At 38.2% G+C, this 15,515-nt stretch overlaps 1 protein-coding gene across 1 annotated transcript in view; it reads right to left on the reverse strand.

The window, feature by feature from the left end:
- COL9A1 (collagen type IX alpha 1 chain) overlaps nucleotides 1-15,515 on the reverse strand; it is a 57,445-nt gene that overhangs the window by 16,098 nt on the left and 25,832 nt on the right. Inside the window, exons 21-27 of the mRNA XM_069489065.1 lie at nucleotides 9,142-9,195; nucleotides 8,477-8,548; nucleotides 7,933-7,968; nucleotides 7,184-7,228; nucleotides 5,807-5,839; nucleotides 2,573-2,719; nucleotides 2,308-2,362 (exon numbers count right to left, since the gene is read on the reverse strand). Coding sequence (XP_069345166.1) covers nucleotides 2,308-2,362; nucleotides 2,573-2,719; nucleotides 5,807-5,839; nucleotides 7,184-7,228; nucleotides 7,933-7,968; nucleotides 8,477-8,548; nucleotides 9,142-9,195 — 442 coding nt within the window. The remainder of the gene's footprint in view (nucleotides 1-2,307; nucleotides 2,363-2,572; nucleotides 2,720-5,806; nucleotides 5,840-7,183; nucleotides 7,229-7,932; nucleotides 7,969-8,476; nucleotides 8,549-9,141; nucleotides 9,196-15,515) is intronic.

The following is a 15,515-nucleotide window of genomic DNA, read 5'->3' on the forward strand; positions in this document are numbered from 1 at the left end:
TAATCCTAGCACTCTGGGAGGCCGAGGCGGGTGGATCGCTCGAGGTCAGGAGTTCGAGACCAGCCTGAGCAAGAGCGAGACCCCGTCTCTACTAAAAATAGAAAGAAATTATCTGGCCAACTAAAATATATATAGAAAAAAATTGGCCGGGCATGGTGGCGCATGCCTGTAGTCCCAGCTACTCGGGAGGCTGAGGCAGAAGGATTGCTTGAGCCCAGGAGTCTGAGGTTGCTGTGAGCTAGGCTGACGCCACGGCACTCACTCTAGCCTGGGCAACAGAGTGAGACTCTGTCTCAACAAAAAAAAAAAAAAAAAAAACTTAAACTACAGCCTTTGGGGTGAGTGATGTTCTGAAAGGATGATGTTCAGGATTTTCACCTAAATCCTGGCTGGGTATCTGAAAACCCAGGATGGGAAGAAAAATGAGTTTCCTAACATAGGTGCACGTGGATTTCCAAAAGCTTTTTAAAAGCCAAGGACATTGTCCAAAATCAGTATTCAGACACCATTTGAGACCTAACCTCACAGTATTAGCTTGAAGATGTTATATAACCTGAAATATCCTTAGGATTCATGGCTTCTTACAAACCCTCACTCTCAGAAGTTTTTGTCATGCTTGGAATAGACAACATTAAAAATAACCTGTTTCTTGGGAATGGTCACAGTCTGTCTTAAAAATTAATAACTATGTGGGCTTTTTCAGGAACCATTAGATTCAGAATCATCCACTAACTACACAGAGTACAAGAAAATACTCTAAGGAAAAAAGTCTAGGGTAATATTTTTTAAAATTTAGAGTATAGAGGAGAATACGAATTGGAAACAAATTTCTAACCAACATTTTTAAATTGTTTAGATGTGAGTATTCTAAATTAGCCTTAAGTGTTAGCATAAAATCATAATTTCCTAGATATGTAATGTTTAAAACTGAAATAGAGTTTCAAGATAAAGTATGTACAATGAAGAGACTTCTATTTCAAATATAAATGATAATTCCATTCCCATTTGGTTCTGGAAAACCAAACTTCTGGACTTCTCCACAAGTCTACTAAACTAAATAGACTGTCTAGAGCTGTGGTTCCCCCACCCCCAAACCCCTACAGTCCATGGCCTGTTAGGAACAAGGCTGCAATGCAGAAGGTGAGCAGCGGGGTGGAGAAGCCAGCAAAGCTTCATCTGTATTTACAGCCACCCGGCATCCTTCACATCACCACCGCGTAAGCTCCATCTCCTGTCAGATCTGCAGCAGCATTAAGTTCCCATAGGAGCACAAACCCTACTGTAAACTGTGCATGCCATGAATCTAGGTTGCACGCTCCTTATGAGAATCTAATGCCTGATGATCCATGGTGGAGCTGAGGTGGTGATGCTAGTGCTGGGGAGCAGCTGCAAATACAGATTCTCATTAGCAGAGAGGTTTGACTGCATAATAAATGTAGTACACTTGAATCATCTGAAACCATCCCCCCAACCCCTCACTGGTCTATGGAAAAATTGTCTTCCATGAAACGGGTCCCTGGTGCCAAAAAGGTTGGGGACTGCTAGTCTAGAGTACATAAGAAAGGAGAGTATCTCTTCATAACAGAGTTGGTTACCCAGAATAATTATTAATATCTATTAGAAGGCTCCAAGGAACAGGGGTCTCCTCAGTTATACGATATTTTTGTACATCTTCATTTTCTGTGTGGTTTTATCACTGGACCAATTCTGAAACAGCTAACATAACCAGGCCAATCCCTGAAATAACAATTGCTATAGCTACAGATGAATTTAAATAAAGGTTAACAAATGTGAAGATACATTATCAATTTGGTAAAATGCTAGTTATTGATTTTTTACATCTGTGGTACATGAATGGAGACGATGTCCTTACGTTTCTCATGGTGATGGAGTTTGTCATTTGCTTCTCACAACTCTAGGGAGAGCCTGAGACAGTGCAAGGTACAGACTAAGAAGTGAGATCTTAAGAAGGGGACAGACACCTAAGAATCTGTGTTCCAAAGGAAAAGTGTGTGTGTGTAATTTCTTATAAATTAGCTCCCTGGCACAAAAAAAAAAAAAAAAGAAAGAAAAGAAAAGAAAAAAGAAAAAGGCTAATGCAGAAAGGTGATATTTTACTTTGAGGCTACAAGCTACTGTGGAGGGCAACAAATGAATAAAATAGTATTGGCATTAATGCTACTCAAAATCTCCCACCTTTAAAGCATACAAAAAGTCACTATATTTAGCCTTGCATATCTACAAGAATAAAATCTTAAAAAGCAAGAGTTTGTTGTGGAAAAAGTCAAACCACTGTGATTTATTTACCTTGCATGACTCTTATGCAAACCTGCTTAATGTGCTGATCTGTCGGTGCTCTACCCTGGGACAGAAAAGAAAAAAGGCAGTTTATACGTGGAACCATAAAGAGGACATTGTTAAGTTGTAAACTGACAACGGACTTGGCACGAAGTCTTGCAGGTGGCTGGATTTACAACAGCAGAACCTGCGGCTGAGAAGCTGATGCCTAATCTGGCCCCGCTGCTGTGGGATGGAGTCTCCAGAGGGAAGCCACGGAGTGCCCACCACTCACCGGAGGGCCCTGGACACCAGGCAGGCCGGTGGCACCCTGTTCTCCCTGCACTCCTCGGGGTCCAGGTGGTCCTCTTGGTCCTTCCTCTCCAGGAAGCCCCCGAATTCCTTCAGGTCCTCTCAAGCCAGGCTCCCCGGGGTTACCCATCTGGAACAAAATAGCACACTATAAAACCAGAGCTGAGCACAAGTAATGTGCCTGCTTAATATTAATACAAACGTGAAATTTGGGCATTTCCTACTTTCTATTTATGTCCTAACAGGTGTTCCTTCAGAAACTACAAATCGTTTACCTTTACCGCAAGGTGAAGACACACAATGCCACAGAACAACTCACCAGTCTCTTAGAATTCTAGTTCAAGTGAACTTTTAAAAATCTTTCTTTCTGGTATTGTTATTATTGCAAAATATTCATTGGGATAAAACATTTTTTTAAAACCACATTCTTCATAATGTCAGCCACTTCCTTAAGAGCAAGTTAGTTTTTAATAGGGCTTGTTAACATTTTCTGGCCACACAGAGGCCACCAAGTTCCTGTATGTTACTTTGCATATCACCAATGCAGCAAGCATAAAAGAAAGATATTTCCAAGAAGATAAGTTATTTAGGCTTTACAACATTTTTTTAGCAAATGTGAAGATAGCAGTGGTATCCAGTAATTATAAAATCCAAACATAAAAAAATGCACTTAAAATTCCACATTTTAATGCTGCATTTAAAATATTCAATCAGAAAAAGTTCACAATTTGTCTAAGTATTAAGGAAGTTAAAAATATAAATATTAAAGTTAAAAATAAACCACTTGCTTCCTTAGCTCAAAAGCAAATAGAAGTTAGATTTTTTTGTTCTGAAAGCAGACCACTAAAAGCATTTAAAAGTCTTCATCTACAATAACTGCTTTTTAAAAGAGACTAAATTAATTCACTTTTTGTTAAACTAAAAAAAAATGTTAAATTCCTCTGGTAGAATTCGTGGTAGACTAGCTCCAATGTACTGTTGTTCAGAATAAGAATGAGAAGATAAAAAGGAGGCGACAATGGAATGCTAGTGTTCAAGATATGAATGTTTATAAAGCAATTTAATCCTGCTTTTTCATGTGCAACATTTATCTAGAAAAAGCTAACTCTTTCAAACAAATGCTTTAAACTGAAGGTGATAAAGCAATGCTTTCACTAGACACATTCAAATAAAGCTCAGCAAATGTGCTTTTTCCAATCTCTCTTTATGCAAAAAAACATTGATATTCATCTAAGTCAACTTGCCAAAATTGCTTCTATAAAGAAATTATGGCTTAAAAGACTTCCTGAAAGACGGTGTCAACAAGGAAAGATACCATGATGGGAGGCTGCAAAATTGTCGGGTAACCTAGGGTGCAAAACTATAACAACTTCTAAAACAACCCAGAAGAGAAGGCAAAATGAACTCAGAAATGAACTAAAGAACTGGCAGAAAAAATAAAGGAGACCAAATCAGAGTATACTATCCTGCTGGCAATGGCTGAAATATTGCTACAACAAGGGACAAGAACTTCTTGATGAAGAGATTAAGGGACAATATGGCCAGGACATCATAAGGGGCTTTAGGTCTTTAGGAAAGAATTCCTCCATTGAGGAATGGTATACTGAAGTAGAAATCAGCTCACAGACATCTACTGATCAATGATTTGGTCTTGCTGAAATCAATGAGGAAAGTGAAAGTCTTTGTGTGAGTTACTATTGCCCCTGGTTCTGAGACAGTGCACTTCAATTTCATCAGTATTACCTGAGCAATGTCAGGTAAGACACAGTAGGGAAGGAGGTGATGAATCGAGGCCTAATTCCTAATACTATATCCAAATTTGAATGAAATTAACTTATGTTGACCACTGCATGGTTCATTCGCTTTTTTTCTTTTATAGCTTGAATTGAACTGAGTATTTCTAGATAGTGAAGTAGGATTTCTATTACAAAACTCTTTCACGGTTTACTCTTCTTTTTCCTTCAATTCTAAACCATTTCTGTCAAAGATTCTTAGGCATAAAATGTTACTTGAAATTTGAGACATGGTGTTTAGAGGCAGGAAAATTAATAAAACGTATCAATATCCACCTTGTGGTATGCAAAAAGCCCAAGGCTGGGCACTGAAACCAAGTCTGGGTGGCTCCTCCCAGAGAAAGTGGGGCTGGGAATGGATCTAAATGCTTAAGCAGGAAGTAGCTATTCCAAGGAAGAGTGTTCCAGGCTGGGAAAATGGAACAAGATGTTCAACAGCATGGCATGTAAAAAGACATGCAAATGGATGAAGTTTCAGCTACATAGGTGATGAGGTTGGTGAAGCAAAGAACACTTCATTGAAGGCTTTGTATACCTTGCTAAGAATCTGACTTTATTCTATAAAAGCATATTCTTGAAGGGTTTTAAGCAGAGGAGGTATACACAGTGGATTTTATTTTATTTTTTAAATCTAGGTTACATTGGCTGCCATGAAAATAATATGTTGGACAGGGACAGAGAGGAGTGGGGGAGATGCCAGAAATAGGAAGGACTTGGAAATTTACTGGGAGCTGGTGGTAGTGGCATTTGAGATTGAGGTCTGAGCTTCATCTTTTCTCCTTATACTTTCTTAAGTTTCTGATTCTGTTAGATATGCATTCCTTTCAAATTAGTAAGTCATCTCAGGTTTCCTACTAACTGGTTCTGTAATTCTGAATATACCTAAATCTCTAAAGACATCAGTTTAGTTATGTAAAATGACAAAAATTGAATAAGACTATCATTTTCTAGGTCTAATAATCCTGTTATATTTTCTTATGCATTATTCCTCTATCTTACTCCCCCAACTAGAACACACAGGAGATTAAGAAAATCACTGAAATATTTTATAATGGTATAACTGCCAACAAAATTCAATTATACTCTCATCACCACAAAGCACAAGTCACTTCTTTAAAAATGACCCACTTGGGGAGGAAATTAGACTATTATTACCAAGTAAGACTCATTGAACTATTTATGATATGAAAAAACACTTCCGTTAGAGTGGTTAGTTCAAAAGGTAGATCCATATACACCATTGTAAGTTTTTTTCTATTGAATTAATCTATTACCTAAAGAATAAATTTAGACATTTATTTCCATGGTGATAAGTCATTTAAGAATTGAATTATATAGAATGATTTCATAAAGCAGGACATTACATTTTATACAGCTTTATTGATATTTTTAATTTTTATACCATTACTGTTCACTATACTTACAGTTCCCTTTGGGCCAGGTAATCCTATATCTCCCTAAATCAATAAAATAAAATTATATTAGAATAATGTATTCACATCTGATAGTGTCCTAAAAACATTAAAAAGTTATTGTACTGCTGAAATATGAACAGATGAACCCTGGCACTGCAGGAAAATATTAGACTCAGATGTGGATTCTAGTCCCAGTTCTGCTACTTAGCCCTGTGCCCCTCTGTAAGCTATGTAACCTCCCAGCCTTTGGCTAACTTATCTGTTAAATAACAGGGTTGAATCAGAGCTCTCCAAGGTTCCATCCAGAACTATGCTAAGCCTTGAGAATTAAAATGTGTAAGTCAAAAGATAATAAAATAGTATTCTGTTATAAAACACAATAGACATTTAAACCTGATGGCTTCATTTTTATAACTCAAACAATATGTTAAATTCACCCCCAAAAGTCTATCAAGCCAAATATGCATGCTTTTATGCTTAAAAAAAAAAAAAGTTGAAAATCTCCCACCACTAATTCTACTTATAAATTCAGCTCAAGTGTTAGAACATCAATTAAACTCCACTACAAAACAGAATTATTAATATTTAAAACATCCTCTTAGCCCATAAAATGAATAACTTCAAAAGAAAACAAAATAGAATAATCTTATGAATTTACTTATTAGTTGGGAAGCTTTGCCTAATTTAGATGTTAAATTTATATTAACTCTGAATCCTGAAAATCTGAATAAAACATTACTAGAATTTTTTCCTGCACTAAAAGTTCTCAAAAGCTATTTTATGAGAAACCTATTACCTTGATCCCACAGGACCAAAGCATAAGTTTCCACAATAGGTCATGTTAGTTTGTATAAGAACAATAATGATGAGTCAGCAAACCAAGCAGGTCTAGCAGTAATGATAACCTTATTCTCATTTTGATCGACTTCCTGGAAATTTAGCAGTGGCATCCTCTAGCAATGGAGCTCACTTCTTTGGAGGGTTTTAGACTAGAGAGAATATCATCAGGTTGTTGAGCCACAGCCTTCTAACATCAGTTTTCGTGATAAGCACTATTCATAGAGTTTCTATAGTTCCTAAATATATAAAAATTATCTTGAATGTCTAAATATAAAGCCACAAGAGGAGTCACCATCTATAAGGGAACATTTTTGTTCTTCAAAAGTTTAAAGGCAGTTCTGTTTATTTTCAGGGTGTTTCCTCTCTGCTTTATTTGATCGTGGCTGCAATCTTGGAAGTTTTTTGTTAGCTTATAGAAGAAACATCTCAGCCTTTAAAGAAGCCAGGGAAGATAACAGTGTCAGAAAAAACAAAAATATATATGTTTCTAATTACAGTTAAAAATAAGTAAGACTTCATTGTTAACCAGAAAAAAAAAAATCTTACAAGTTCACCCCTTCTTCCTGCTTCACCTTCTTCACCAGAGGCACCCTAAAAGTTAAAATCAAAAGTCACTTTTTTAAATTCTTAGTCCCATGGCTCAATTTGAACCATTCAACCATTCATAAGTGCCCACAGTGCTCCCAGGACCATGAAGAAATACAAAAATGCTCTCAGTGGCTTTCCAGTCTAGCTGTCAGTGGCCAGTCCCAATCAGAAAATAGCCTAGAGAAAAGCCAGAAGGTGAGGTTGAGTCTCAGCTGAAATGAAGGATTATTGACATATCCGGCAAGTTTACAATGAGGTTAGCATTGAAAGAGAGCTCTTACAGTAGAAAAAGGAACCCAGGCAAATGACTGAGTCTAATTCACATGTACAGTTTATTTGCTGAGGTCTTGATCAAGAAAAACTTAAAACATTCTGATGTGGGTATGGGAGGCTCTATCAGACGCGAGTTACCAGTTTGGTTAACCAGAGAGACAGGGCCACCTTCTTCAAAGGAAGGACAGTGTGCAGTCCTGGAGGCAGCACTATCATTAGCTCCAGCTTATTAAAATACTAGATAAGGCTAAGGACCAATCTCAATTCTTGGTGTCACTCACCATGAAGCACATTGAGAAAAACTGCTGGGCTCCATGGTTTTAATCACACCCATAAACCGGCCAGTCCCCCCACTCCCCTCCCCACACACACACACTTGTGAAGTGGTGCACATCAAACAATGCATTTCATACTAATCAAATAACAGGACTTACCTGTTCACCCTTTGGACCAGGTTCACCAACTACACCCTGTAATGAATAAAGTATAACACTTTTTCAGTATTTTGAGCTATTTGTATAATTTTAAATGTAGCAACTCCCCTTATTGGGCTGGTGCATACGCACAAGTGTAAATAATGAGATGGGAGGAGAGAACTTCTCTCACTCCTCACCACCCAGCAACAATCAGAAAACACGGAGAAACTGACAATTGTCCAAGAGTCTTTGGTAACTTGGGGCATCTTTGATCACATCCACGTAAAATTTGACTGGTAGGAATATAAATTTAGAACCAAACAGAAAACGTGATTACAACTGAAATTTTTTACTTTTCAGTTTTTTCTTCTGATAAATTATTAATAGATTTTTTGCTTCTCAGTCTCAACTTTCAGTAATTTAAAATACCTTTCTTGATAGCTATCTATGATACATTCTAGAAAAGTTCTCCATCGGGCCAAAAGCAAACTTGGTTTCTCAATGTGGTAGAAATCACCCTTCCAAATAAGGAACTTTCTGGAGTGCTGGATATATTTCTTACCCTGTCACCTTTCATTCCTGGAAGTCCAGGGGGCCCAGGCAAGCCCGGGAGGCCAGGGCTACCAACAGGACCCTGAAAAACAAACACAAAGTCCCCAGAGTCACTGTCACTGCCACACTGAAAGCACAGTAACCAGACACAACCTGGGCTGTGTTGACTCGTGTGTCTAAAATAAACGTGCTGTGTTTGGTTTAACCCTGCTCCTCAAGTTGCCTCTCTCCCATATTCTAATAGGAAGAGGGGCCAGTCCCCCCTCCTAGCCTCCACCCACCTCTGAGGTCCCCAATTCCCTTTGCTCCTGTGCAACAGTAGGCTCTTTCAGCCAGCCCCCTGCAATGGCGCTGCTGCTTCTCGCTGTGTAAACAAGCACTGCATAAGGCAGCATTCACTCTCAGTTCTCTGCAATTCCAGGAACAACCAGAGGCCAAATGTAGCACTTCGTGTCTCTCCTAGTTTTAGAATATACGCTACAAACCACACGGATTAAAATATCCTTTGAGGGTATCCTAGATATAATTTGAAATATCACGTTTACATTTTCACACATTCACATAACAGTAGAAATCAAGTAGGACTGATTAAATTGTAAATTGTTTTTCTCCTCTTGCTTATTTTTAACAATGTATTGTGTTTCGTAGAAAGCAAATAAATGAAACATGACTTACCAGTTTACCTGGTAAGCCTGGGGATCCTACGGGTCCTATTTCTCCTCGGTTGCCCTTGTGAAAACACAAACGTCATTGTCAACTGGATATTTTGCCAAAATCCAAATGCTTAATTACGATGTAAATAAAACAACATTCTATTTAGGTTTTTGTTTAAATCTACAAGTCATTGAAGTATTCTCCCCATCCTGCAGCTGAAGGCATAGGCCACCATACGCAGGGCCTACAGCCTCCTGTGTCCATCTCTCAGTAAATGCTCTAATGCTTATTGTGATTACAGATTAGCAGAAATAATATCTGATACATGTGTATCAAGTGACAGTAATTTTTAGCATCTAAATCACATTCTAATTTTTATTGTGGTTATTTTTGTACATGTCTTATCCCCTCATTTAGATTCTGTGTTCTTGAGGTACAGGTATATATTAACTTGGAATTCTGCACCATGCCTAGAACACAGAGTAAATTTTCGGGTCTACAGAACATTTTAAAGCAACATCTGGCAAATGATCTTAAACCTCAAAAGACTGAAAAAGGAAACACAGGATAGAGATGTTTGCCTTTAAATTACTATTGCAACTTCAAAAAGACACAGATGGTAGAAATGTATATAGTTTCTGAAATAAAAAAAATTTTTCGTCTCATTCTTGTTCTAAACACATCTTAAAAGATTAAATAGACTTTTAAAAGTACAATTTATAACGAAGATACACCAAAAGCAACACTAATTTTATTGTGAGCCAATTTCAATTTTTTATTTGAAACTTTAAGCTTTTCAAATCTATTGAGGAAAGGAAACACATGAACTTTTCAACTTTTTCCATTGAGAACTTCATGCAATTTTATGCAGTCTGATAAAACCTAATTTTATTTCTAATGCATGTTCAAGTAAGCTGAACACTAACATTATTAATTCCTCATTTTAGTTTCACTTTCATCCTTTAAATTCTTGACCATTCTAATTACATTTCCTGGAAGGTGTATATAAAAATGAGAGGAGTCCTTTGAGTTAGTTTTTCTTTAAAATGACAATGACAACTCCATATTAATGCTTAATATTTATAAATGCTTCTGATAAGATTACTCTATTCTGACCCACATGCTATTCATTCATCTTTAAGTTTAACAAAGTGTCAAGATACATAAGCCTTCTGAAATTTCAATTTCTCTAAAGGATTAAGAAATGTTTGTTAAATTACAACAGTCTCTAGCTATGAGTGATAATTTTGTGATTGTCATTTGAAATTACTTTTAGGTGATTTAAACTAAACGCTCTCAAGAATTTTTCAACAATTTTATATAAAGAACCTATCTGATATATGAGTTTTGGATGACACATTGGTCCTTAACTCTCATGAGCAGCTTGGAAGCCAGAGGCTGTGCCCCGTGAGGATGGATGCTGGAAGGATGTTAAGTCCAGATGAAAAGCAGCCGCTATGATAGATTCCCCTATCCATCTATAATACAAAGATTGGGTTCCACCCCATTAATTTGGCCTAGAATTTCAAAGTTCAAGACAGATGTTTTTTAGTATATTGGCTCTGTTGGCATTTTCAAATAATTTCTCAACTTAATCATGATTGAGATCCTAAATGTCATCGAGCTAACATGACATTAATTCACAGAACGATCAATAGCAATTGGTGGGGGAAAAAATTAATATCAGGTTAATAAGCTCAGTTCTTGACACAACCCCAAGTATTCACTTCTAAATAAGTGAGTCATTATGCTATCTTATCCAAAATAAAGATGATTAATGTACTTTTTTTCTCTTCCATGAACCAAAGGGCTAAATTAAATGATTGTATAACCTTTGATCTATCTTTGGAAGAATTAATTATCTTCCCAGTCAATGACAAAGATTTTCTCTGCTAGAATCTCATTTTCTCTCTTGTAAGTTCTTTTTACAGTTCAAAAGTACTTCCTAACCACTGGCAGACCCTTGTTAATACCTATGAATGAATAGTTCAGGGCCCCGGTACAAACAGCCTGCTTGGCTAAACTTGTGTACCTGTGAGAGCCTGACACATGTAGGACAAGGAGAAAGATCAGTGAAATTGTGGGCATTTACTGCTTATTACTGCACAAAAAGATAGCATGTGGTTCCTCATTTTTATTTCACGTCCACCCTATAAATCCCTGACAATTCTAAATGTAGGTATTTCTACAGAAATCCTCTCAATGTGAAAACCGCCATTGTTTATTTTCCCAACAGTGACCAAACAGTTACATACAAGGTATTAGGGTAAGATTTTCTGGTCATTCTTGTGATTTCTGTGTCTTCTAAAAATATGAATCCTCCTTCTCTAAGTCCTCGAATTTTACCTAATAAGCTAAGATAAACATGAGTAATCAAGATATAAATAGTAATCTGTAAAAACATAGATTAAACTAAGCACATGCTGCAGGGAGTAATTAACCGTGGCACTGGTAACAAGTGTGCTAAATAAATGATAAAACTCTTATGCTTCGACAGCTGTGGTGATAACCATATTCTCAGATGTGGGCAAGTGAGGTGGTAGGAAATAGCTATTCTTCCTGGTTGTTAATATTTGCAAACCCCATGACAACAATAGATTTGTAACAGGAGAATCAAAAGGAACCAGAATAAAGGCAAAATTTGATCATTAAAAATGAAAGACGGCCGGGCGTGGTGGCTCACGCCTGTAATCCTAGCACTCTGGGAGGCCGAGGTGGGCGGATCGTTTGAGCTCAGGAGTTCGACACCAGCCTGAGCAAGAGCGAGACCCCATCTCTACTAAAAATAGAAAGACATTATATGGACAGCTAAAAAATATATATAGAAAAAATTAGCCGGGCATGGTGGTGCATGCCTGTAGTCCCAGCTACTCGGGAGGCTGAGACAGGAGGATCGCCTGAACTCAGGAGTTTGAGGTTGCTGTGAGCTAGGCTGACGCCACGGCACTCACTCTAGCCTGGGCAACAGAGTGAGACTCTGTCTCAAAAAAAAAAAAAAAAAAAAAAAAAAATGAAAGACTCTAATACAAAGCTCTATGTTTCTCTTGGATGCTCTGTGCTGCTATATATTTCTCCAACAAGTTCAGACACATCTGCCAACTCATCCTTATTTAAGAAACCAATTAAGGCTTTAAAAGAGATGCAGACCCTCTATCAGTGATTCCCAGCTATGGCTATGCTTTAGAATCCCTGTAGTTCTTTAGGAATGTATTGCAGTAGATGTCTTCCCCCACCCCATCTCCCCATTTCCTGTCTTTATTCAGCCTCCTACCCTCTGATTCTAATTCTTTATGCCTGGGGTAAGACCCAGGAATCTGCTTGAGCTTACATTGTGTGTGTTTTTCTTCACCAGCTTTATTTAGACTTTGTTAAATGTTCACCACCAAAGTTCCATATGTCTCATACAATCAGAATTTGGCAAGCAAACTTCAACTAAAAAACATCCTGCACAGGGCTATGACTTGAGCTACTGTGACATGCAAGGGTGGAGAGGAAAACATGGACCCTGAGGCTGGGGATGATGGCTCACGCCTGTAATCCTAGCACTCTGGGAGGCCGAGGCAGGAGGATCACTTAAGGTCAGGAGTTCGAGACCAGCCTGAGCAAGAGCAAGACCCTGTCTCTACTAAAAATAGAAAAAATTAGCCGGGTATGGTGGTGCTCACCTAAAGTCCCAGCTACTTGGGAGTCTGAGGCAGGAAGATCCCTTGAGCCCAGGAGTTTGAGGTTGCTGTGAGCTAGGCTGACAGCCACGGCACTCACTCTAGCCTGGGCAACAGAGAGAGACTCTGTCTCAAAAAAAAAAAAAAAAAAAACATGAATGCCAAGCCCAACTGCCAAATTTGAAGCCAATTTTACCAGGTACCAGCTAATAACTTCAAACAAGCAACTTAACCTATGTCTGTTTCCTTGTCTATAAAATGAAAATAGAAACAGTACCTACCTCATGGGTTTTTTTCCAGGATTGAATTAGTTAAGATATACACATCGTCGCTAAGAACAGTGCCTGGCTCTTAGTGACCACAATAAAAGTGTTAGTTATTATTATTAATTTTCTAAGAGACAGAGTCTTGCACTGTCACCCAGTCTGGAGTAAGGTAGTGTGATCATAGCTCACTGCAGCCTCAAATTCCTGGGCTCAAGTAATCCTTCTCCCTCAGCTTCCCCAGTTGCTCCCACGCCTGGCTAATTTTTTAAATTTTTGTAGAGACAGGGTCTTGTTATGTTGCCCAGGCTGGTCTCAAACTCCTGGCCTCAAGCGATCCTCTTGCCTGGGCCTTCCATAGTGCCAGGATTACAGGCATGAGCCACCACACCTGGCCTGTAGGTTTAGTTTTATCAGTTTGATATTTTCCTCTTTTATATCTGTTTTTCTCAAGCAAAGTGACTAGCTTGTCTAATAAATACATGATTCATGCCCCATTGGGAATAGAGAAGATTTAACAAGCACCACTTTTACCATCATATTTCTGTTTATTGTGCCAGACATGACACTATGCCTTGTTGTTTTCATGATGAAGTAACAGTAGTTTTTATTTTTAAAAGAAAGATTAAGAGGAGAAAAAAGTTTGCCCCCTTTCTTTTCCTTCTGTTCTATGAGCATCTGTTCCTTTAATGAGACGGGTCTGTGACAGTTATTAAGCTACTGTTTCTTGGCTTCAAATCCATCGTTCTATGGTCGGTGTTGACATGATAAAAACGGACCCTCCTCCAGGCCTGCACCATAAAGCAGGGCTGCCCCCCTCTCCAGCCCTGCCCCCAGTCTTTCTCATGAGGAGCCTGCTAGTGGGTACAGACTGCCCTTGTGTCTGCAGCTCCCAGGGGTCCTATACTCTGACAGTAGCTCACATTTTCCCTTTAGCAATTCTTTATAAATTTTAGCTGAATTATTCTTTTTAGCGTGCATGGAAGCCATGTCTTCCTCTATTTCAGGTCAGCCAGGGCTCACTACCTGTCTCTGCTTAAAGGTGCCTGCCTTTCCTTAGATCTCAAACAAGTTAAATGCCCTTCGACCTCAGCCCTCTGTAGGGTTCAATAAATTACGACTTCATAAATAATCCAGCTTTTTCTTGTTGGTAGGAACAGACATTTTAGGACAGGCCCTCTTTCTCATATTCTTCATCTTAAATGAAACATGTCTGGAATACCCGGCTCAAGCAATCCTCCTGCCTCAGCCGCCTGAGTAGCTGTGGCTACAGGTACACACCATCACACCAGGCAAACTTTTTTTTTTTTTTTTTGCAGAGACAGGGTTTCACAATGTTGCTTAGGTTGGTCTCAAACTCCTGGCCTCAAGTAATCCTCCCATGTTGGCCTCCCAAAGTGCTGGGATTACAGGTGTGAACCACCACACCTGGCCAAGTTATTATTTTTATCTGAGGTGATTGCTAAAGAAATCAGTCAAAATTATGTTTTTTAACCAAATGTTTATTTAAATGTTGTTTGCCTTTCGAATCCCCCAAGTCTCTTTTGAAAACACAAGTTGTTTTTGGGAAAAAAATAAGTCTTCATTCCTCATGTCTCCAGTTTCTGTCAACACCACTGATCACCAAGCAGGGAGCCTTCTTTATAAACAAGTACTGGGTGCTACTTGGTAAAAATCATTTCCATAAATACCTAGGGATACATAATTCAAGTTGAAGCCTTCCCTTTTAAAATGGAACTTTTAAAAGATCACAGAAAATATGAGACAATTTAATTATATTTCTGTTGCTAAAATTATTTCATTAAAAAATGGATTTTATTCCATTGCATTCTACCTTGTAATGTCTGTTGTATTTGCCCAATTATTCAAAATGCTAACTAGCTGTATAATGAACACTATCCTTAGTATCTTGCCAATTTTAGAAGTGGGTAATTATATATCACTATACTTAGCCTGTACTATATACTAAGTGCCTGTCTCTCTCTCTCTCTCTCTCTCTCTCTGGCAAAAAGGATGTTGATTAACCCAGAAGATTATGATTTCTGTAAGATTGCTGCTTTTACAAACCCATTTTCATATTAACATTGAAAGCTCATATTAGTTCTACTATAACAGTAACTTTTAGATTTGTCAGAAAGATATTTTTAAAATCTATTCAATTTTATGACACCATATAATTGCATTTCTATCTAGTGTAGTTTTATATATTCCCTCACACAGAGACAGAAAAAAACTTTTTTTAAACTGTAACTATCACACACATCAGCTTCACAAATTATTTACAGAGGTAACGTGCCAGGGCCTAGGTGTGATGGGAGGGCAGCTCCCATCATATATAGGGACTTCTGTGCTTGAGGCTGTTGCTGTCAGTGTTGGGGGCAGGGGGGACTGCAGAGAAATGAGCGAGCCTCTGTACCACAGAGCATATTGTCTTCAGAAAAGTGGAGGTAGATCAGCATGGCACATACCC

The sequence above is a fragment of the Eulemur rufifrons genome, chromosome 15, assembly GCF_041146395.1.
Source record: "Eulemur rufifrons isolate Redbay chromosome 15, OSU_ERuf_1, whole genome shotgun sequence".
Lineage (NCBI taxonomy): Eukaryota > Metazoa > Chordata > Mammalia > Primates > Lemuridae > Eulemur > Eulemur rufifrons.